Source organism: Cynoglossus semilaevis, chromosome 15 (assembly GCF_000523025.1).
Source record: "Cynoglossus semilaevis isolate Cse_v1.0 chromosome 15, Cse_v1.0, whole genome shotgun sequence".
In the NCBI taxonomy this organism is placed as follows: Eukaryota; Metazoa; Chordata; class Actinopteri; order Pleuronectiformes; family Cynoglossidae; genus Cynoglossus; species Cynoglossus semilaevis.
This window is the reverse complement of record NC_024321.1, coordinates 4,997,194-5,022,203: the sequence shown is the minus strand read 5'-3', so window position 1 is coordinate 5,022,203 and position 25,010 is coordinate 4,997,194. Positions and strand designations below refer to the sequence as shown.

Below are 25,010 nucleotides of genomic sequence, written 5' to 3'. Positions count from 1 at the left end.
CCGGCAGCACACGACCCGGCAGAGGGGGGGGGCGGCGCTGAGGGAAACAGCAGCAGCAGCAGCAGCAGCAGGAAGGGAAGCGGAGGGATGTGCGCAGTTCATCAGCTGACAAGTGCAGATCGGACAAAAGAGCAGCTGAGCGCATCCTCACACACACACGCATCCTGCAGGGAGACGTGGAAAAGGAAGCAAAATTGAAGCCTATTGTTGGAGGAAGTAGTTTGTCCGCGAAAGAAAGAGAGAAGGAGAAAGGAGAATCCATACGGAGGAGGAGGAGGAGGAGGAGGAGATCTTTATCATTTTCAGCGTGGAGCTGCAGCACCTGCACACCTCCTGCTTCTGGATGCGCACAAGCCGAGATTTCTACTGAACCGCGCGCGTGTGCCAAAAATGAAAGCGTGCATTGTAATGGCACACACGCGGCTGTTGTTGTGATTGTGAGGAAGAGGACGCGCAGTGAAACGCGCTCTTTACGCAGCGCTCCTCCAGCTTCTGGTTCTGCTGCCGCCGGCGAAGCGTCGCTGCTTCTTTCTGCAAGTTTGGACTAAAAAACGCACCGCTGGAAGTTTCTCTCCGCCACTGCTGCCAACGGGATTAACACAGGTCAGTGGAGTCTTCCTTTTCCCACCATTACCGCTGGGGTTTTAATCTGAAACTCCATTAAATTAAATGGAAAAGTCTCTGTTCCTTGTCCGGTACAGGGATCCAGTTCGCTCTGTGGCCAAATCTCGACTCTTTCATTTTCCCTTCACTCCAGTCACTGCTTAGATTTAATCCATGATTGCATTTAATTTGATTATTTCATCGGGTTAGTGACAACAAGTTAACCACCCGAACACCCGCTCTGCAGAAGTCACTGTGCTGCAGGCAGTGTCAACCGTCACTCCACCGTCCACTCAAAGGTATCGGCTGTTTTTAAATGCAGAAAAAAAATCATTTTTGCTGCTTCCTTTAAATAGTGATGTGTTTCACCTGTCTTTATTGTCAGAACAGCCACTGATTTTCACTCACAGTGCAGTTTAGTGCAGTTACTGTTCATGACTCGAACATTTTCACCAGGGAGCGTTTTTTCCCCCTGACATTTAATTCCTTCCCCTCAGTATGAACTGTTTTGTTTTTAGAAGGTGTAACTACTTCATTTGACAGTTTTGGGAATAGAAGTGATGACAATTCATTGATTCTTGTTCACCATCACTTTGCCTTTGTCATAATGTTTTGTTCCCTCTAGTTTCTTGTCTGCTCATTTTCTTTTCTTTTCCCCTTCAGCATTCTTCAACCTTTCCGTCTGTTTTGTCTCTGTGCAGTTACACCTTTCCCATTTTCTGCCTTTTCACATTTATTCCCCCTTTACTTTTCAACTTAATATCTTTTTTGTTTTTGTTTTTGCATTACCCCCTTTACCGTTTTCATTTTGTCAGTCTGTGTTTTGCTTTTTGCCCCTCCTGTCATTTTGCCGGTCTTTTGTTTTCTCTGTACACCTGTACCAGTCTGATATTGTTACATTTATACACCTTTTTACATTTTGCATGTTTTACTTCAGTGGGTTCTACCATGGTGACCTTTGACCTTTTCACTCCCACTGTCAAAACCTGTTTTTTTTCTTTGTCGTTTTAATCTTTCATAATTCTTTACCTCTCAGGATGTGTTGTCCTTGTGCCGGCACTTCTACTCTGTTTGTTGCCTACGTGTCGGTTCTACCTTCTTTTTGCCAAACGCCTGAATAACCTTGATACATAGTTTGTAGTTCTCCTCTTAAACCTGTGCCATCTTTTTTTTTTTTTTTTGTTATTGTCGCTCCGCTTCTGAGTTACAGCCGCAACGTCTCATTAGTTCTTACAGGAAATGTCACTTCCCGTTTAGTCTTAGTCTTTTTTTTTTTTTTTTTAAAGAACATAATCTTCCTCCCACATCTTCATCACCCCTCACCCACCGTCCTCCTCAGGACCTATGACCACAAGCTGACACGGTGGGATGGCTGTGCTCCAGAAAGTGAATTTATCATCACATAAAACACCATATAATACCCCTGAAAGCCTTACAAGGGGCTGTGAATCACCAGCGGAGATGACCAGCTCAGTCCACTAATAATTCAAGTGCCGATGGATGAGCTTATACGCGCAGAGACTCACATTTATACACACATACACACACACACACGCATGCACACACAAATCTTCGTCTGCGTAACACACATTCACAGCCTCGGGTGCTGAAGGTGAAGGAACTTCATCAGAACCTCTCTATGAATTTGTAAGTGGCCTGCAGGAGGGAGAAGAGACTCAGATTATATCGAATGACAGAAATTCCTGCAGAAAATGCAACTGCAGGGATGGCATTACTGCAGAAGCAGGGCAGGTGAAGTACAAGTACTCGATGTATATAATCAACTGAGGAGCTGTAGTTTGTCTGACGTCATATTTCACCGGGGCGAACGTGTGCATCCACATCTGCCTACATGGAAATGTCTGCTCGTCTTAATCCAGCGAAACTAATTGATGGTTTCCGTCTCGAGTGCTTTTTTTAGGAACTGCAGTTTCTGGTAGTTTTTCTGTACATGGGTTACATTTTCGCTACCACTCAAAATAAAACATATCAAAATATTGACGTACTCTTCAGTCATGATGGAGTTTGAGATTAAGTTTGAGATAGAAAAAAGACAAGTACATATATATAAATATATATATATATCTTTCGCCTTTGGTTGTGTTTCAGGTCACATAAGAATTAAACAAGACACACACACAAAAAAAAACCAAACAAACAAAATAAAAAATAGAAATAAAGGAGTCCACATTAGCAGAGAACCCGTCCATCTTCCTTGTGCTGGCCTGTAAAAGCATTACAGTGACACTTATTGGGTGATATTGAACATGTGGTTTTTCTAATAGGACACAAGCACCGAGCGCTGTTCCCATTATCCTTATTTTTCAAGGCACTGATAATCATTTAAATTGAAGGTCCGGAATGAGACACACAGTCAGAGTCGGGAATGCTGAACCTCTGGTGGCAGATGCAGCAGATTCCTGATAAATGATTGTGTGTGTGTTATTTACATTTTACACAAAAACACCTGGAGTCAGATCAGGCCCTGGTGAATTCCACATTGTCGACATTTTTTTTCCTCCCTATATTTTCACAGCTCTGCACAGGAAACTAACCCCGAGTGGAAAACACCTCGCCTTAATGAAGCTCTGAGACATTTCAAAGTTCAGTCGTGTTTTTAGGCTTCAGATAAAAACTTTTAATCCTTTAATCCAGGAGAGTACAAACCTTTTACAAGTAAGGGGCCAGATTTGATAATGTAAAATACCCAGAGGCTTCACTGGTTATACTTAAGACTGTAATTAAATGGAGTCAACAAAAAACCTGTTCATTTACAGATTTATTTGGCGCAAAACAAATGCATAAAATGCATGGCTCCTTAAAAATAATGAAAAATAAACAATGTTGAAAGGTTAAATGGGAGAATGAAGGCTTGTAAAGTGCCATAAACAGCAAACAGAAAATAAACATTATTAATTATAATACAGTGCATAAGAAGCAAATGTTAATCACCTATAACTGCAGCACAATGAAAGGTTAATTGGATGGCCAGAAAAGATACAAAAAATAAGAAAAGTAGAAAATGTGATTTTTCAATAATATATTTAACATATCAAATTAAATCTTTTTTTATCTGTTAAAATGTGGAAAAATAGAAACCACACCAAAAATAACAGACTTTGACTGAACGTTGACTACTAGTTAGCCCCACAATAAGAGAGTTAGCTGCAGTTAACTACATGAAAACAAATGATCAAAACCAACAGTGAAAACAGCAAATTTTCTGCCATAAACTAAAACGTTGAACGTTAATATCAAAATAGTAGATAAATAGATTCCATTTTGTGAAAAGCTAAAGTCTACATAAGAAGCTATGTATTTTGTCAAATGTTGAAACTAAACAGTCTAAGTAAAAAATATATTTACAAAATACTTTAATACAAAATGGTCAGTAGGAAAAAATACAAATATATATATATATGTTTAATATTAGAGGTCAGAGAAAAAAATGAATTGCAAAGAATTGTTATCGATAAAGGACAAGTAAGAATTAATGAAAACATCTGTGAAAAATTAAAATGTAAGCAAAATGTTGCAAAATAAAGATATTTGAAGAATATTTAAAAATGTTAGCTAACAGTTAGCCTAGAAAACCAAATGTATGTGGTAACAGATTACCTTGGTGAATATCCTATAATGCTTTTTCTACCCAGAATCAAATGTAAATGTTAAGACTATAGTTGTGGGCCTTTTTGGTACCTCAGTCGGCCCTCTTTCCAGACGTTGGACCCACCTGACCTGTTATTGTTTCCTCAGCCTCACTGCTAATCCTCACTGCCCTTTAATCTCTCTAATCAAAGTGAGTGACTCCGCTGCCTGATGTTGCAGAGAGTGTAAAATTGTCCAGGCGATATTTTTTTAACTACGCCTGCAGTTTAAAAGTCATCCAATTAATTCAGAAATATTAGAAGAAGTGTGTACACAACAGCAGCACTGCTCGTTTCCATTCTTAAGTAATTTCCCCTTTCATTATTCCTGTGGAGAGTTTAATATACCGTGCGATGACTAGTGGCTCCTTTAGGGATAATGTCGACATGAATACTGGCCCCCGAACACTTTTCTAGATTGCTGAGGGACGTTGGAGATGACTCCTGTGCCTGGCTTTGAATAACTCCTGTATGAGACTTCACTCATTTGTCAGGAAGAGTCGATGCCACGGACCTGTGTTTAATATCTGGCCTTATTACTGCTGTATGCTGAAGATGACCTTATGAATTCTAACAATTGATATGGCAAACAGCGTGACCGGGTCACCTGTTCCAACATCATCAGAGCAAACATCTGAAGGTTAATTCAGCCTGACGAACCAGAGCTCAGACCCCCACATCCCCCCACCTCCCCCCACCTTTCCCCCCAAACCACCGGGCTGGATGGATTGCGTCCACGTCATATTTACTCTCCATAATTACTGCCCTCTAATCTGTTACTATTAACACAGAGCCCAGTCCCACTATTGTCTGCCACTCTCTCATATTACACAGTTAACACGCTTCTTCTCATCAAGAGGGAGCTGTCAGCATCGAATTAATCCATCTGATTATTATTTGTTCAAAACCTTCTAAAACACTGGCTAAAATTCTTGCATTTAGCAAAACGTTAGTCCACTCTGATGGCCATTCTCTGAGCTGAATGCCAGTAATAAACACGATTCTTTCAGATTCTTTAAGCAGTACCGATGACCTGTAAAAAATAGGCCAGAAATATCCTGCAGTTCACAAAAAATACTATAAGTTAGGTTAAAAAATGCCCAGAGATACGAAAAGAAAATGAAAGTTGTGAGGAATATATAAAATAAAGTTTAAAAGGACAGAGTTGACCTAACGAACCAGAGTCTGATAAATAGGCAAAAATTAGCCTAAAAACAAAGAAAATGACTAATTATAAGGTATGCCTGGATTAGCTCGTAGTAATAAACCACAACAATACAAAAAATTGCCATAATTCCCTGAAGGCCAGCGAATGTATCATCCAGAAAATACATACTTTAGGTTTTTTATTGCAAGTGTTACAAACTGTTGTGTAAATCTAGTTTTTATGAACATGTTTCAGCAGCTACTATTCACTCGGACAGATTGGTTCCATGTCATGTTTAGCCTGCATAATCACTGCCCTCTAATCTATTACTATTAACACACAGGCTCTGCCTGCTTATTGTCTGCTTCACTCTGCTCTCACCCGTGTTTTCGCTCTCCCTACATTTTGCCTCCACTCCCACGAGAGCAGCCAGACATCATGATAAATAGTTGCCATGGAAGTAAAACATGCTGCGATGTGTTTAGGGTCTATTTCGCTCTCGCTCTCTCTGTTTTTTCTACAAATCTAAAGAAACCTGGACAACAAAAACCTCCATTACAGGAGAGGCTTGTACACTGGCTCTGAAAGATCTAGGGTCAGGGGTTTGTTTGTTTAGGTTTGGTGCAGAGCTGTAGAAGATTTACAGCAAAGTTTATCTTACTGGTAGATTTTTTTTTTTCTCTCTCTCTCTCTGCCAATTCGTGCTTAAAGTCACCCCAGGATTTGGGCAGGAGATTGCATGATCTTGAAATATGCTTAGTGCAGGAATATTTAGTGACAGCCTTTGATGCATTACTGCCTTGCTCCATAACTGTATTGTATCCTGCATTAGAAAAGATAGAGGAGGAGAGAGAGCAGAGGAAATTGTATGGATGCGCTTATAAAGCTTTCTCTGAAGCGTAAGGCTGTCTCTTTTTTTTTTTTCTCTTTTTTTTTAGAGTTGCAAAAATCATATCAGAAGGCTTCCTACATATAAAATTGTTGGCACCGGCTTTGGTAATGTACAAAAGTTAGACTACTTAAATGCACTCTATGCTTATTTGAGCAGAAATTATACTTTTTTTAATGTTGAAAATGGGATTTCCTTCAGACAAGACTGTTTTTTTTTTTGCTTTTGCCATGCAGTCCTAGTCAGGAGTAATAAACAGGTAAGCGCTACAAGCTAACAGGAGAGATTACAGAAAAATAAAGTATTATAAGTAAAATTAATAAACACAATAAAAATAGCATTATGTAGGCAAAAAAGCTCTAAAAATACTCTAAGATTTAGAATAGATACTTGAGATGGACCAGTTATTAAAATTTGCGAAAGTTGCTATAAGAAGAAATGCAAAAAGAAGTTAGCCATAACATGGATGTGTAAAGTTAGAAATAACTAAGTTACATAACTTAAAAATGTTTTAAAAAATCTAACATATCCAAAAGTTAGCAAGTTTGTAAAAACAGCTAAAAGATACACAAAATGGGGGAGTACCAAAAGTGTGAAAACATTTTAGCAACAATTTTAGCTTGAATTTGTTAAAGTAGTAGTAGAGTATGTTTTCTGCCCGTTTTCTGGCAAACTATTTTAAGAAAGAAATGAGGGCCACATAAACTATTTCTTTTTGCCACAAATGGGCCCCGGGCCAGACTTTGGAAAAACCTACATGTTTGGCTATCTCTCGTTATGAAAACACATCTGATAGTCAGAGTCAGAACTGAGGATGTAAAAGCAGTTCTATGTCCGTCTGAGATGCATTTACATACAGTACAGTAGCAGAAGCAGGAGTGCGTTCAGGTGTGAAAATCTACTCATTATACTGTGAAACCTGTCAGTGGCTTTTTGATGTAAAAGCACAGACGTGTCCTCGTGGGAAAACAGCTTCTGTACTGACTTTATGGAATCACCACATGACCCTGTGTGTGTGAACATGCACAGATTCCTGCATCTCATTCTGAGCAGACGTACAAAATACCATGTCGATTTATATACAGTAGCCCTGTGTGCTGTGAGGTCATGCAACAAAACAAGCAAAGGGGTGATTGTTTGTGTTCAGGCAGAAGGCTACAGCAGGACTGCAGTTGAGGATGGTATAGTGGTGAAAAAAGGGAATTTAATTGGGCCTTGAAAACTGTAAGAGAAATAAAAAAAATAAATAGCTGTGTCCTAAAGTTAATCAAATGAAACTATGAAAATAGAAAAAAACTATAACCACAAAATAATAAAAAAAATAATTTAAATGTGAGTTGCAACTACATAGAAGCCAGAACACCAAAAATAATATGAAAAATAAAATAAAAAGCTTAAGAAAAAAAAGTTAAAGTTGATCTAATGGTTACTTAAAATGCTTTCCAAAATTAGCTAAAAGATAGTAGAAAAGTTGGTCAGAAACACAGAGAAAAAAAGAAAATTAACTAAACAAAAATCAGGCTTGGCTTGAAATAGTTTGATGATGGACAGAACTGTAGTAAAATGACACAGGACAGAAAGAAGGAGAAAAAATTAAAAGGTAGTTTCTGAAAGGTCTTACCTTTAATTTAAATATTTAGTGCTGTGTTTGTCCAAATCTGGCTGGAGATGAAAAGAACCCGCCCCGAGCCACAGGAAGCTGATCGTCCTGCTGCTCCAGCTCTGGGAGCAGCAGCGTTTCACACTGTTGCAGCCCACACATTAACATTTATGGCTCAGCGTGCTCTGGCCCACTTTCTGGGTGAAGACCAAGTGGTAGAGATTGCGGAGCGGTCCTGACTTTAGAGCAGTACATCTGTGTGTTTGCCGCGGCCGCTGCGGCTGCTGTGCTGCAGGCTGAGTGTGGCAGAGGAACTGAAATGTGCTTAGTTCTGTCACACAGAGAATAAAATAGAAATGCATTGTTCTCTCTGCTTGTGTCAATGGCCTTGAGTGAATTTCAGCACAGTGTCCGGGGTCTGGACTCTGTGAAGTACACACGATACATCGAAAAACACTGCATTTTTTAAAGGGCGCTTCACAGCAAACACTTTATCACTGCAGCACGGCCACGGATTTTACAATGAAACCGTGGAGGCATTGGGATCGGTAATATAGAAATACCAAATAACAGTAGAATACGTACAAATGTACAGCATACTCGCACCAGTGCATTGAAATGATTTCTGGGCTGTAGGTTTCTGTTAAGTGTTTTGAAGTTGCTTTCTTAATGGATCTCTTTGTCTTTATTGAGAAAACACAAAAGAACATTTCAGACCTGTGGCTCTTCTGTTGGTTCAGATTGGCTTTCAAAGGCATGCCTGTCAAAGACAGAAACCATAGAGATCTCCAGCCAAAGGAATGCTAAGAGGTGCATGAAAAAATGGACAAAAATGACATAAAACATTATGTGTACAGACCTTGGAAAAAAACTCAAGGTAGTTAATAATAAACAATTCTAAGCACCTAGACCTGGATGTTATTAGGTTAGATCGAACTTTACTGAACCCACACTAGGAAGACATTTGAAATACCGAATAGTTTAGAACTATTTTGTATTTAGCTGAAGGTTAGCACACAAAAAGAAAAGTAAAAAAAGAAAAACCTCCTAAATTCCAAGAGGGTGAGAAAAGGAAGAAAAAAACTTATATTTATGTATAAATTATGTAAAAAAATAAGAAATAAAAATGTAGAAAAAACACAAAAAATAATAAAAGACTGACCAGACTTTCTCAGGAATCTATAAAAACTGGCAAACATGAAGCAAAACTGAAGTCTAGAAAAGAGCATGCTCAAAATAAGAAATGACACCAGCAGGACTGGACAAAATGGTGGTGGAGAATAAGCAGTAGGAAGCAAACACAGCCCTGTTAAAGCTGATAATTTCCTCGACTGATTGCAACTGATAAATATAATACTGTAAGGAAGGACAGCCCAACGACAAGTGGCACAGTCGGTGCTAAAACCAGACGCTGGTCAGTCCTGCTTCATAAAGCAGCATCAGACAAAAATCATCACCCAGTTTTCATTGAAATATTAATGAATAGATGTTTTTATGAGTCGAAATATTCTCCCCTCTTTTCCATGGTCCTTTAACTTCCCAAACACTCCATAGAGACAGATTTCTTTTGATATATTTGCACAAAGCGATATAAACCCAGCAGGAGGTTTTCTCAGAGAGGCGTCGACCTGCCAACAGCCTCAGCTCTGCTCTTTTGTGGCCCATGGACGGCCCAGTGGGAAGCTGGGCATCAGCTATGCTTGAAGATGAAGCTTCATGACAGCCTCAATAATTCAGCTGATGCAACCTCTGTGCTGCAGAAGGCTGCACGTCTGAAGGCCAACCTGGCTGGTCTGTGTGGAAGCCCCTTGTCTGCTTATTTTAACCACTGTTGAAACAGAAGGAAAAGTTGTGTTTGGACTGAAAGGAGTATGTGTGCTGCATGATTCAGGATTTGTATCATAGAAGCCTATGGAGTTAACGCGAACAAACCTAAAGAAATGCTACAAATTTCTTGTTGTTGATGACTAAACGTTACCTCAGAAATAGCTTCACGTTAGCCCAAAAACTAGCAAAATGTCTATTCTCAGTTTAACAATATGAAACGTGTCACATTAAACAGATAGCAAGCACAGAAAAAGTTAGCAGAAATAGTCAAAACGATTCAATACATGCTAATAGCTTTGCTAATAATTACTTCCAACATATGTTATACACCTATAACAAATGGTCAAACCACAAGTCAAATTAATACAACCATTAAATATAACCGCCCTACAAAGGAAACTTTAAGTCATCTAATCATTTTTCCAGAAATGTTATAATTAACTATCCTGTCAAAAGAATTTTGTTTTGCAAATTAAACTGAAAAATAAATGCTAATCTATTGAAACTAAAAAAATAGACAAAAAACAGTTTCACAGAAGCAGCAATATTTTTAAAAAAGTAATCAAATGTTAGAGCAGAAGTGATTGGAGTCAATATTTGTTAGTTATATGACAAAAAGAAAGGACAAAGAAGCTAAGAGTTAACCACAAAAGACTTGAAAATTGCCATAACCTGAGTGAATGTTAGCACCACTGTAGCTGAAAAGTGGCCAAAACCACATAATGGGAGAGCAGGGTCTGGTTCTTGTGAAGAACCACAGTCGGTAACATCATCTGGCCTCTGTTTTTATTTTCAGCACGGCAGAAAAAGAATGAAAAAGTAGAACGTGAGAGCAGTGAGAGGTGTAAAAGTGGCGCCTCAGAGTCAGTGTAACTGTAGCCAGGTCAGAAATCTTTGACTCCCAGTGTGTGTGTGTGTGTGTGTGTGTGTGTGTGTTGGGGAGGTCAATTTTGCTACAGGCTAGAATCTCTGTTGTCTTCACCCCAGAGTTGCAGCAGCAGCAGCAGCAGCAGCAGCAGTGGTGTTGCTGATTGTTGGGATGGATGCTTCTTTAATACGTGCTGCAGTCTCTCTCTCAGTATTCTGATTGTGTGCCATCCTGAGACCTACATAGTTCCTTAAAATGCTGACAAGTCAAGAAAGAATCCCTCCACCTTCCCCTATACATCCTGTGGTTTCTCTGCAGTCACACACCAGACGATTGAAACTTAAAACTTTCAAAGGGTTTTCTCTGTAAATCATATTCTTTAAATAGATATGATTGAAGCATGTTTTCCCTTTTTTTCATGTTCTTTCCCGCAAGTGATGTTAATGTACAGCTGCAGAACTGAGCCAAAGTCTCAGTCTGCTCTGAGTTGATATTTTTTGGCACCTGCAGCAGTAGCGTCAGTAGCAGCAGCAGCAGTGTTTCAGTCCAGCTACAGCACATAATACTCCCTCTAGCATGATCCAGGGCTGTAACCAGTGCTTGAATTCCTTGGAAGTGTGGGAATGAGAGAGGTTGTATCTCTGTCAAAGATAAATAGTTCACTGGCTAATGTTAAGTTACTGTGTCCACGTGTCACGAAAACTGTGACTAAAATGTGTTCTGAGTCAGAGAAAAAAGTATTTTTGGAAGTGTATCTGAGTTTAGAGAACAGTGTTTTTGAAAAGATCGCAGTAGAAAGAATTTCACCAAAATGATCGAACATAGCTACAGGTTAGGCGAAAGTAAAGCTTAAAGCATTATATATTAGCCACATCATTTTAAAGACAATTTAACTTTACCAGATTGCTAAATTAAAATTTAAAAAATAAATAATAAAAAGATTGACATAAAACTACATCAATCTATTTAGCAAAAATTGTGACGTTTTCTGAATTAAGATCCAGTTTTAGCTAAAAGTTAGCGAAAAACATATCCTAAATTTTCTATCTCTAAACTAGTCTCCAAAAAGTTGACTAAATCGTTATCAAAATACTAAACTTCAGTTAAAGAATAGCTTAAAGTTAGCCAAATGCTAAAATTCATCTTAATATAACCAAAGGTTAGCCTAAAAATAGTTAAATGTTTCCCTCGTTAGCAAGATGGACAATTCAGAAAAAATAAATACAGATATGTCTACTTAATCTATGGCAAAAATATTTTTAGGATGGATTCCAAAATCAAGACAAAAATAATCTAGATAAAAGAATCTTACACAAGCAATGCTACAAGCAAGCTAAACAATTAAAAGAAATAGTCCAGTGTAAATGTGTGTATTGTAAACGATTCCTTTGTTTTCATGATCTCCCCCTACTCTTATTAAACAGAGTGGGTGGTTGAGTTTGTCCCACAGTAATGTGAGATGCATGTAAATGACAGTCGGTGTCAGCACTCTACATATTTATCTGCATTAGATTAGCTTAAAAATCAAGGAGGCAGGTCCGGACGCACACAGCATTTCAAATAAGCCGGTGACAATCATCGTTGTTCTGCTCTGTGCTCTGCTGATGTGATGTATCTGACTGCTGCACCGACTGCTCCAAATACACTGATCATTTGGTGTTCTTCCTGTGAGGTCATGTTGCTCTTCGTGTGTTTAACATCAGTAGCATCAATACTTAGCAATTTGTCATTTCCTCACCCCTTCATACCTCACTCCACCCTTCATGTCCGTTACTATCACTGCAATGTACTAGTATATACTATATGCAGTACTATAACTAAAGACCAGTCTATATGCAGCTAAATCGCAGATTAAAATCTGAAACCAAATACAGGAAAAGCTTAAATCAGACAGAAACTTAAGTAAATATATATCAGTTGTTGAAAAAAAACACTAAAAAACACTACATAGTTACAAGATTAGCAAAGGAGAACCAAAAAGCACATACAAAATGGCTGAATACTAATGAAAGTTAATTTAGCGTTTTGTCCAAACCTGGTTTATATCAGCAAATGTAGTTATAGAATAGCCAGTAACTCAACAAAATGTCCACTTCGTAATATGTCAAGCCTATTCCAATGGTCAATTTTTAGCTAAGAAGGGCGCTGTCAGCAATACCTAATAGTTAGCTTAAATTAAAAACAACAAATAAAAAAAACAATGTTTTAAAGCAATCATAAAAGTAACCAAAATACCCATAAAATACATAATACTGTAGCAACTATGACAGCAAAGAGTAAATCAACAATATGAAAATAAAATATTTTGGTAATTTATTTATGTACTGATATTATTTTTACTTATTGTATAAAGTATTTTTGAAAATTATGGGGAGCAAAAAGGCTAATTCTTCTGACAACTTGCAAAATATCTTGTGATCCATGCCTGGGTCCTGACCCACTAGAAACTCATTGATCTGGTAATAAATGTGTTTAGATTCTGAAGATGGTGCCTTCGAATAAAAGAGGAGTTGACGTAACATTTTCCATGTGTGTGGGATTTTGCTATTTGGTTTAAAAAAAATGAAAAAATCCTTGTACAAATACAGCAGCACCTGCCACACAATTGTTTTAGGATTATCCTCCTGGAACCACTTTGCTTTTGTTTACAGAATCATTGTGAGCAGATAAATATGATGTGAATTCCCTCCTCTCACTCGCCCTTCTCTCCTTCTCCCCTTCTTTCTTCCTATCCCTCCATTTCGGCCGCTGTGATTGTTCTATAAACGTCATTACGGCACTGCAGCCGCAGCAGCCGTACGGCCTGAATTTAATTTATTTCCCTAACAATGGCTCCATCATGGATTTGTGTTGTAAATTAACACAGGTCTGTGGAGGTGAGTCACGGACTCCCTTCATTATGAGGGAGCATCAGATGATGATTGTTGGCAGGATGCTCCTGCAGGATTTTCACTTCATGTGAACAAACATAAATGTGCTTCCTTGGACCCTGCATAGGAGACGAGGGCGGCAGCCAGAGCTGCAGACTGTGTATCAGTCCTGTGTATCAGGACTGTCTGCTGCAATTAGGAAGTACTTACTTATGTACTTATGTACTTGTCAGATTAAATGAAGTAGCCTTAGATACAACAGGACCTGGCTTTTCCAAAGACAGTTTCATCCACTAAGATTTAATTTGGTCCATAAATAATTTTTTTTTTCTAAAATTGGCATTCATATTACATCATTATTTGACTTCATATAATTTTAGCCATATTTGATTTTACGTAGTCTAATTCTTAGCTTTTATGTTCTTTAGTGCTAGCAAAGTGTAAATAAAATCAAACCTTTCATTTTTGGCTATCCACAGCTCTTGTACCCTTTGTGGTTTTCGTCTGATAATTTACAGCCTTTTTCCCTGCGAACCTTTAAGTTCTCTGATTATCTTCGCTCATTTTCATCCCCAGACCAACCTTACCCTTTCCATCTATTTTAACTGCCGTGTTATTTCTGTTTTTTGTGTAATCGTGTGGAACATTAAGCTTTTTTAAGCTTTCTAACACCTACAGCAGTTTTTCATGCTTTTCAGTTTTTACAGTTTTCTTAAAGTAAAATCTTTTTTTGACACTGTTTAAAAACTTAAGACAGTCTTAGGTTTGTATGATATATTAGGAGGAGATTTTTTGCTTTTCTTTTTGCTATATTTATATAAAACTGATTAACAACACCTCAAACCACTAATTAGTTTTCCGTCATCTGTTCCTTGTCAGGTCGGTATGAAAGGGAATCAACACAGCAACGGTTGCTGATGTGTTTGTCAGACGTGATCTAAAACCATTAAACAAATATTAAATACAGTGTCTTTGTATGAGACCCAATCATAGCTTTAAACACCACAGGGGGCGCAGTTAGGCCTTGGAAATCTTTCACATCACCAAACCTGAATCCATTTACAAAAGAAAATGTCTTCAATTTGGACAAACAACAGAATACTGCAGTGACCTGTGTGTACAGGAGCTTCAAACTGTGTCCCGCTCTTTGAATTAAGACCTTTTGAATAGTGCTGTAATTGGGAGCGTGATTTGGACTCAGAAAAATCACCTCTTTCTGATAAGAGCTGTGTTGAATGCAGCAGCCTTGAACACTGATAAACGCTGCAGGGAGTCTGTATTAGTGTGAATGCAGTGAATAACCTACTATTACCATTTCAGATGGAGGGGAGATAATGCAGGAAAAAAAAATCTTAAGAACTCCTGCTTGGTTCATATCCCTCTTGTCCACACCATACAATTGCATTTTTTACAAATATAATTTTGGCTGTACTTGCATTTTATCCTCCTTTTTTCTCCCACTCCTCGACGAAGGATTCAATGAATATATAACTCATCCTGTCAGCGGTGAAGGGTTATTTGTGGGATTTGTAAACATCCTGGCTCAGCTTATTATGTTGTATCCCAGCAGGCTGTTTTTATTTTAATAATTTAATTCACACAGACAGGCAATAAAATGGTTAGGATTAGACGCTGACCACTGTGATATGGCAGTGACAGACGAGAGAAGTACAAAAACTGAGGTGAAAAGAAAAAAAAATGCAGCAGCACAGATTTTAAAAAACATTTTTTTTTAGAGAGAGATTTGCTTTTCCGTGTAGAGGCATTATCTTTGTTTGTCTTAAAAGTGCTGAAACGATGAGGGATAAAGGCTTTAAGCTGAAGCGAGCTCAGACTAATCTGAAGTGGCTATATCAGAGATTTTCATCACTTTAACTCAACTCCTGAATATTCTGCATCACTCTCTCTTCGAGACGAGACCAGGATTTCATCATCTCCTCCTCACCGAGTGCAGGAAGCTCATCCGTCACTGAGTTTGCTGAGGATTGAGCTGCCACTAAAATTTAATTGCCGCTAAATGATGTCATGATTCTGTTTGTTTCTTTTCCTCCTCTCGCTCGGTTCTTTTCTCTTTAACTTTGCTGGAAACTGTTTTGTCAGTTTACGTTTGCAGGTTTGCGAAGGCCTTGTCAGAGTGTCTGAAACAACAATTTTATCACCGTGTTTTTTGTTTTTGTTTGTTAGTTAACTTCTATCTAGTACTAGATAGTACTTTTATTGTCATGGAGACAATGGTTAAGGGGAGTTTACACGCTGGGCTGTTGACCAGTCCATCACAGGGTCACGATTACAGACAGATACCTTAACACTGTCAGTCATACCCGGGGTTCATTTTGAGTCAACACTTGTCCCTTTGTTTTTGGAATAAAGTGGAGTTCACACACACAGATCATTAGTTACCACCAGAGAGAGAACCAACCACTCTTCCTCTGTGCAGCTCTTCATTTCAATTTAAATCCACGTTTGGCATAAATTTTAAATTTCATGTTTTATTATTTACCAAACAGTGGCAGTTTACTCTTTGTTTTTTGTTTTTTTACCATTTCAATCGTCCACTGTTGATTCCCAGCTGCGCTGCCTAATAAGATGATCGCACTCTATTGTACCAGTAGATCACAAAGGGAGTGCTCGTAGATCAAAAGCAAAGAAAATAAATAGTGACCGTATACTGCATGGACACCCCTGGTCTACAGCCTTCATCAATTCCACTGACAGACTCATTTTCTTTATTTTATTTACAGCTCCTAAACAAATGTTTTTGTCGTAGTTCTCACTCTTTCGTACTGATAACCCTAAATTCAGTCAAGGCTAACATTAAATGTGATCGTGACTTTATTTTCCCTGTAGTCTGCTCATATATACTGAGTGGGTGGTTGGGTTTGTCCTGCACTAATGTGAAATTTATGTAAATGACAGTTAGTGTCAGCACTTTTCATGTTTATCTGCATTAAATAAGCTTTTAAGTCAGGGACGCAGGTTTGGACGCTAACAATATTGTTTGAATATCGTGATGTATATATGGGAGGAGGTGAACGTTGTTTAAACGTTAATGACACCCAGTGTGATACAGGACTACATGTTGCATTAACGGCTCTTCACGTACCAAGGAACTGGTTTTTAGTGGTTGTACTACTTTTTTTTCCACACCTTTGCATTGACTTTACCTGTGGTTTGTAATGTTTGTCACATAAAGTGTGACCTACAGTAGTGCACAGGGCTGCAGGGAGTAAATCGTCTGGTACCAAGGCCGGCGTTAGGATAGTGTTATCTTAAGCAGATAATGGTGGATGGAAAGCAAACCTCCGTAAACTCACACTAACAAAGATCTTTTAATCAAAAATTGATCATCCCCACTGTGACTGCTGTGTATTTTTAGTCAGTTCCCCTATAGCTTCTGTCACAGCAAGGGGTTTAGGCACCGAGGCTCCATGAAGAAGGAACACAATCTGCTTCAGATGGCATCCAGAATTCACAGAGTCTGGGCAAACACTTCTGTGTCTCTAAAATCAGCGGTGCTGTGGGGAGAACGAGGAGCAGCATCTGATGGAACACTGCTCCGGCTCTGCCTCTCCCCTTCTTCTGCAAGTGCCGGGAGGCAGGAATAAAAAGAAGAACTGAGGAGAAACTGAAAGCAGAGAAGAGAGAAGTGAGGAGAGGAGAGCAGCATCAAGGAGGAAAAGGGAGGCAGAGTCTCGATGAGATGAATTATGCAAAGCTGTCAGAGGCAGCTATTGTTGGAGGTGCTGGCTGTGTTAAAGGGAGCCAGCCCTGATCTCCACCAGCTCCATCAACCACTCTCACCACTCCCCGTGGCTGAGAGCTGTCTGATATGTGCCCCGGCAAATGGCCAGCAGCGAGATGAGAAGAGGAGGGGGGCAGGTTTGGAGAGCAGAGCAGAACTAGGGCCCACATGGTGACAGGTGGATTGTCTTGGAGGGACACGGCAGCTACGACAAGTGCACTCTTTATTACCGTTATTTACAAAGGTCAGGGACAGGGAGATCTGAGCTGATATGTACAGCAGCGCCCAGGAAAATATAATTATCCAACAAAGGCTTAGTCCAAAGTTGCCATTTCAGCACTCTGGTCAGCGTCAGCGGCGGCGGCAGAAGCTACTCCTGTTTTTGTAAAATGCTTTGTCTGCTGAAGTCTGGCGTGTGTTTGCCAACTCAGTTAAAGTGGTGTGTTTGTTTATGCAATTAGTTTGTTCAGGAGCTCTTGTCAGCTCCGATGCAGTCGGTGTTGGACATTTTGTTTTAATTGTTAATAACCTGATAGATTTTCTGTTAATTGCTTCAGAAAATAGTTGGAAGATATTCTTAAAAATTCAGTAAATAGAATCAAGAAAATGAAATTCCCTTTAAAATAGGTTTTCTAAAGGCTTTGTTAAAATGAACATTTAATCATTGATAGATAGAATATGGTGGAATGCTGCATGTGACTGACAGCACAATGGTCCATTAGAGACAAGATGGTGCTTAACATCATCTTCAAGGTGATGGTGGTGATGGATCTACATCCTGTACTTTGTCATATTTAACTTCCAGAAGTATTCCTATTTCCTGGTTTCTATCCTTATCTCTGTCCACCTCATTTGTTTAGAAGAAGTTCTGGATTCACATACAGTTCCCATTGACTCTTATACAAAAATACTTGATCCCATTCCATGCAGCGCTACGTTCAGTTCTAATAAACAATATATTTACAGGGCACCTACTCACCCAGTTTCTGGAATCCAAAGTTCATTAGATGTCACTGGATGGCTGCTTTAATGCACTGAGCTCTTTATTCTTTAATTCGTCTTTTATTAGAAATCTGATGTCGAAAAAAACATTTTTTATTGTGTTTGTTGAGATTCTCAGTCATGGATTTGCAAAAGATTTATTTAGTTTTAACCCAAAGAACCTCCTGCAGCACTCCAAAAAACTTTTTCAAATTTTTTTATTACCAGAAAAGTTTTACCTGACGACAGAGACGGAAGGAACCATTGGGTTAAATCAGATCAGTCATCTCCTCTATAGTGATCCTGACTGCAGCATAGATCCACTTTATAATGCCAGTTTGAATGTAAATGTCAGCGTCTTGAAGGTGGGCGTTTTTGAGATAGATTACGTGACAAATTTATCACATCAGCCACCGCTATTTAAAACCATTAAAAACTTATTTTCTCCTAACTGTGAAAAATGGCTCGTGAACGTCTTGTTTATATCATGAGGGGAATCATTGTGCTCCACTAATGGCTTCGAAAAAGAAAACCCACTTTTCTGTGATTGGTGAAAGTGTGTGTTGGAAATGTCACACTTTCTTTACCCAGAGGCTCCGCTCGTCTATTAGCACCTCTGCTGTGTTCCTGCCTCACCAATTTGAGCCAAACGTGCATGTAACGTGTGATGTAAGGATGCAAACGAGACATTTGGAATTCTCTGAGAACAGCATTTTTCTTTGTAGGATCAAGGCGCCCTTTGCTGCACAGTCTGTAACCAAACACACAAATTACATGAACAAAATGTCTTGATAAAAGATTAGAGAGGCTGGGGAAAATTCTTAAGCTTAGCATAAATATAGGCCCCCTAAGTTATTTTTGCACTCAAGTGTTTATTATTCATCCTTATTTGTTTCACAGAGATGAAAAAATGTGTGCACTGACGCAAGGCTGTGTTATTGTAGGGCAGTAACTGAAAAACAAACTTTGTACGTGGCGTTGCTTAAAAAACAAGCGCACCACTTATCAGAAAGACAGTTTTTCGACCAAACCAAAATTAACGAAGAAATTAATCTGATCTTTCCTCGTTCGTTTCTTTGCCTGTTTTAGCAACAGTTCATTAACTGATCACTTGAACAGTGTTTGGAAAGTTCTAGCTTTGGTCCAAGGAGACACTTAGTCAGTTCTGTCCTAGAGCCATATGATCCACTCTAGAAAATCAACCTGAGCTCACACAGTTAGAAATGCATGTGTATCCAGATAATATGTGTGAATACAGGAGATAAAATCAACAACATGAGGTGCAGACAAGGAGCTCTTCTTACAGTCTATACAACAAACAGCCCGCTTTGTTTTTGAATGCTGGCTCGTGGCTACTGCTGTAGAAATTCCATCTGGGTTTGGTCCCATTGTCATTTCATGAAAACGGCTTGGACCTGGAAATGTGGAATGTACCTCCAGTTGCTCTCACAGTCAGTGTGATTTCTGTTTGTAGTTTGTCAGGAGGCCTTTTGGATTGTTGAAAATATCCTTCTTAAATCCGACACGTGCATTTTCAAGTTTGGGTCGCTGCCGTCCATCGTGAGTGAGTTTGGGTGATTTAATAATTAACTACAGGTGGTCCTGAGTTTACGAAGTCCTGGACTCACGGAATTTCAATGTTACTACGCCATTCATTTCTTAGCAAAGTCTTGTTCCGTCATTCCAATGTACAGCATTAAAACAGATTTTGCTCAGCAACTAGTTGGTGAGCGGATGAATACGTCGACACACGGTGCAATACATAGAAGACAGCTTTGTTTACATACGCCATACATTGGATTGTGCTACATTTTGTCTTTCATTATGGTTCCCTAGCCTAAGTCAGACTCCTCAGATCTTTTCATGTTCTAGATAATGATGTTATCGCTGTGGTAGTGTATGTTGGTACTGATGTGAGTGTGTGAAGGACCCCCTGTATATTTGAATTTTTTAATCGTACATACAGTGGTTATGATTCTGCGTCATATCGTTTGATTTCTTCTTAGTTATTTGTTAATAACATTTGAAGTTGAAAGGCTTAAAGGTGTTTTTTTCATTTACTTTTCCTAAAAAAAACATAAATGTCCAACATTTATGAGTGACTCCCACTCACCTTGAACACCTACCCTGAGAGCCAATTGGCCCAGACACACTTCTCCACAGCATATTATACAGATGGTTTATGGTTTCCTCCTGAAATAAGTGCAGAGCTACAGGACAGAACTAGGCGTCAGGGGAACTGTACTCAACTGGCAGGGGAGTCGTTTGGACGTGTGGGCCAGAGCAGCGTAGATCATCAACTGTCTTTTCCCTGCCTGGCTTCCTCACCAGAGTTCCTCCGTACCTCACTAATTCTGCAGTGTCGACTGTTCCACTGAGTGCTCATGGCTGACTGACTGCCCTGATTCAACGGCACGATCCAGACTAAAAAGCTACGTAGGAGTGAATGGTCCTGGAAAAGTTAAAAAAGAAGCAGGGATTTATGAGAGATTTTGTGATACTGATGAGCTATGAAAAACAAGGGGGCAGAGGGGGAGAGTTAAAATCTGGACATACAGTATCTGTCCACTTAAGGAGGATGTGTAGTCTCTCAACTGAGGCCAGGATTGGTTAGTTAAAAGTAATTGAAATCAAGATTTAGTGGAGATTTCTACCACTCAGATAATATCTTTAATAGTTAGCAACTGTAAATCACTTACAAATTCAGTTACAATCATTTTATTATGGAATACGTTCTCTCTAAGATACTAAAGTATTACATAAAAAGAGTAAAATCAGCTAAAAGCTTACATTTAGCTAAAATATGGCAACACAACCAAATGTAATATATATATATATACATATATATATATATATATGTATATATATATATATTACATTTGGATAACTTTCAATAAAACGTTGTTTTTTTTTAAAGATAAAGATTAGCAATATATGTAAAGGAGTTTGGAGTTTGCATTTTTTTGAGCTAAAAAAATGAAGCATAAAAGCGTAATTCTGGTCAAAATATTTGCCTAACAATTTCAAAGAGGTTATTAACACATGTAAAAATTGAAATGAAGAAAGCTAAAAAATAGCATTTTTTAAACAAATAACTTAAAAATGCTAGTTGTTTATTTTTATTTATATTCTGTATCTCCAGAGTTGAAAGAAAGAAAAAATCAATATATGATTTCTGGGCTATCGCTAGAGTATAGAAGTTACTAACCTTTCCCAAACCATAGTGATGGTTATTCTTTACATTACATTTTGGAAACCAAAAGTTCTAGTGCCAAGATCCAGACTTTGGGTGTTTGAGTTCAGAGACTGATCCTCGTCTTGTCTGTGGTTCAGTGGACATGTTTGCAGCAGCGTCCATTTTTCACCTGCTCACATCTCTGTAGAAGTCTATAAAGCTGTGGGGTCGTAATCAGGGAGGCTTCTGGGCGTGTCCGCTCGTACTCATCATGCACATTAATCTGCCAGTCAGGATGTCTGTGTGATCCAGGGTGAAAGTGATGAGACGTGAGTTAGAGGCAGGCGTTTGTGAGGGGTTTGTGGTGTTCAGTCGCTGTCAGGGTTACAAGAGAGTGTCACTGATTGCATCTCAGCCCTTCAGGGAGCAGCAATATCACCACAGCTCTGGGTGAGGAGCGGCGGAAAAAAATAAGGTTGAAGAAGCGCCGAACATTTTTACAATTTTCATTATCCTCTGAATCCTGTATTCTGCCCACAATCGCTTCAAATATTTTGGGGGGAAACTCTCGGTGGAGTCGGTGCTATCTTGCAGTGGCAGTGTTCGAGCTCCAGCTGAAGGTTTTTGATGCTTGATGTGAAATGAAGTGGATCTCATTTGGGAAAACCAGGAGTCAGACACTCCAGTCTTACAGCTGAGCCAAGAGAGAGAGAAATGAAGGCATGTCTCTGTGTGTGTCAGGAGGCAGAGCAAAAGGGCTGCTAATAAACTTTTGACTCACTGTTGCTCTCATCAGCATTCCACTCAAAGTTCTTTTATTTTTTTAATTGTGTCCAACAGATTACTGTGATTCTAAATTCTCAGGTTCTCATTTGGATACACAGTGAGATCCTCTTTTGATTTTAGGGAAATTGAGAATTTCAGCACATCAGATCCTAACGTTTGGTAGCATAGAGCTGAGTCACGTTTGCCGGTGAAACACAAGTGCTGCAGTCAGATATGTTGAGATCTTGGTTTTTATGTAGTGTCAGTGATTGTTTGATTTAAATACTGTATCAAATCCATATGTAACATCGTGTTGCTCAGCGGCAGTTGACACAGCTTCAATGGTGGTGTAAGGCAGTTTTAGACTGTCTGACACATTCACAGTGTGATCCAGTAGAGGGCTCTTGAACTGTGACATGTACATAAAGAGAGATGAAGCTTTAACCAAACGGAATGAGCGACCAAGCATCTGAAGAGTCAGACGTCTCCACAGAAACTGACATTATAGGTTATACTTTACGTGGACCAAGAATGCCTCTGTGCCTGCACCAAAGATGACTGTTGTTATTCACTTAAATATACACTGAGTATGACATCATCATCAGACTGGTTGATATTTAGAATCTGCTGACCTTTAACCCTTTAGCTTAATCTGATTGGTGGAGTACTTAAATGCTGGATTGTCAGATATTGTCACTTATAAATAAAGGTATTTCAATACTACTGTTGGTAAATTACCGTTCGTATTGGTACCAGTGGAACCCTAATATATATACAGTATACAGTATAGTTCAAACTGCAGTTTAGCACAAAGGCATAGGCAGCACACATAATTAAATGGATGTGCAACCTTGCTGCTCGAGGCTCGAGGGTTGAGCAGAAAGCATTTTGCTGCGAGACTGGAATAACCTGGTATCAAATCTATTATGCAGTCCTGTGACCAGATTTAGCCCCATGACCCACTTTTGGGTCTTGACCCAACTGTTCTGGTGGTAAGCGAGATCAGAGGGAAAATTAGAAGAGGGGAGTCAAGGCAAGTGCTTTTTTTAGGCAGGTTTTACAGGTGGGACATTTACCCTAAAAATCTACTGACATCTGAAGGTTTCTGGAAAAACAAAAACAAAACAGTTAGTTCATTTTCTTTTCTTTTAAAGATTGATTCCTCCATCGCAGTTTTTCACCTCTGATGCTGCGGTGGAGCCACAAATCTCCAAGAAAACCACTATAAATTAAACCAGAACTCTGACACTTTTGCTCTAATTAGGAGGTGAAGGTGACTGAGTAATTTTCCATTCCTGTTCCAACACTTACAGCACACACACAAACACAATTACACACACACACACGCTGGAAATGTGCAGATTCAGCAATTGCCAGAGGAAAAAATAATATGCATATTTACCAGGTTTCCATCACTGATGATCAAAGACAGGACCATGCAAATCCTGTGTCCTTTACAGAGATAATCTGACCTGGTGGTGAATTCAGATGGTTCTTCATCCTGGTGCAAACATGACACATTAGCAGACGTTATCTGTTTCTCTGAGGCCAGCGTGTCTCTGTCCACCTCTTGACAATTATGAATATTAATAACCGCTAACGATATATACAACAGCGCCGTCAGGGAAAAAAAAAATATTGGAATCACTTCTCGTCATCATTTATATTCGATGGTAATAATCTGACGCTGAGTTAATGTGCATTCCACGGGTCAAAATTTTAATTCTGTCCAAGCCAGGATTTCAAATTAAATATTAAAGAATATTATGATTGATTTGGACTGTCCACCATGATGTGTGTCTGTCTGTGTGAATGTGTGTGTGTGTAACTCAACCTTTTAAATGTAGAATAAAATAAAAAATATATAAAAATAATTATTCGCACATCCTAAAAATTCTCCTTACAGCATATGTGCAGGGTCATATTTTTACCAACATTTTCCCATTTTAGTATTTTGCTAAATTTTACTTCTATATTTAAGTTTGTTTTTTTTACTTAAACATATTCTTTCTTTTATTTATTTATTTGTATATTTCTGGGGGAACATGCTCCATTTTCATGTTATATATTACAGTAGTTATTTTGGCCATTTTAAGCTGACTCCACCTCTTCAAACAACTTCATAGTCAAATTTGCTATTATTGCTATTGGATGCTATTGCGAACAGAATGATGAAACCTTTTTATCCTTTTTTTTAATTTGGTGCAAAGTGGGCGAACCCTTCAGGATGCATCTGTTGAAAATTGAAAAGGCAAGAAAGATCGTGTCTTCAGTGAAAAGGCAGTATTATGTGAAAGCACCATTAGTATTTGTCGAAAATTTTCTATGCGTGATTTGAAAAATGTACGTCTGAAGGACAGTTTTTCTAATGAACTTGTCAGCTGAAGGTAAACATCATTTTGGGGCTGAAAATCAGATTAAACAAAAAAAATATACGTTATCAGGTTCTCAATAGTCTTTCATGGCAATTCATGGGTGAGGTTTCAGGGATGGAGGAGTGAGTGGTGGGGGGGGCGGAGCAGTGAGGCAGGGGATAAGTCTGCTCTTTTGAAGATGAAGCCGATGGATTAATGTTATCTGAGCTCCTCTACTTTCCTTTCTCCTCTTCTCTTTCTGCAGGTAGAGTGGGTGGAGGGCTGAATGGACTAAAAAAAAAGGTCACCCCACATAGATTCAGAAGACGAGAGGAAGAGCAGGAGGGGGGACGTTGGAAGAAAGAGGATAGAGAGGAATAATCCAGTGGCGAGCATCTCAGGAGAGCTTCAGTGGTGAAAGAGGAGGAGGTGGACGGAGGTGGATACGCAGCATGCGGGCAGCATGGAACGGGTGAGGGAGCAGCGGCCTTTCTGCACGCTGTCCAAGAGCCAGAGAGACAGAGAGCTGGACTTCGAGAGAG

The 25,010-nt window shown here is 39.0% G+C and overlaps 1 protein-coding gene across 1 annotated transcript in view; it reads left to right on the top strand.

The window, feature by feature from the left end:
- Positions 1–45: 45 nt before the first annotated feature.
- Positions 46–25,010, top strand: part of LOC103390675 (teneurin-3-like) — a 210,477-nt gene continuing 185,512 nt past the window's right edge. The window contains 2 exon segments of the mRNA XM_008326610.3: positions 46–603; positions 24,734–25,010. The exon segment at positions 24,734–25,010 is cut by the window's right edge and continues 70 nt beyond it. Of these exon segments, the coding sequence (XP_008324832.2) occupies positions 24,932–25,010 (79 nt within the window). The 5' untranslated portion in view covers positions 46–603; positions 24,734–24,931.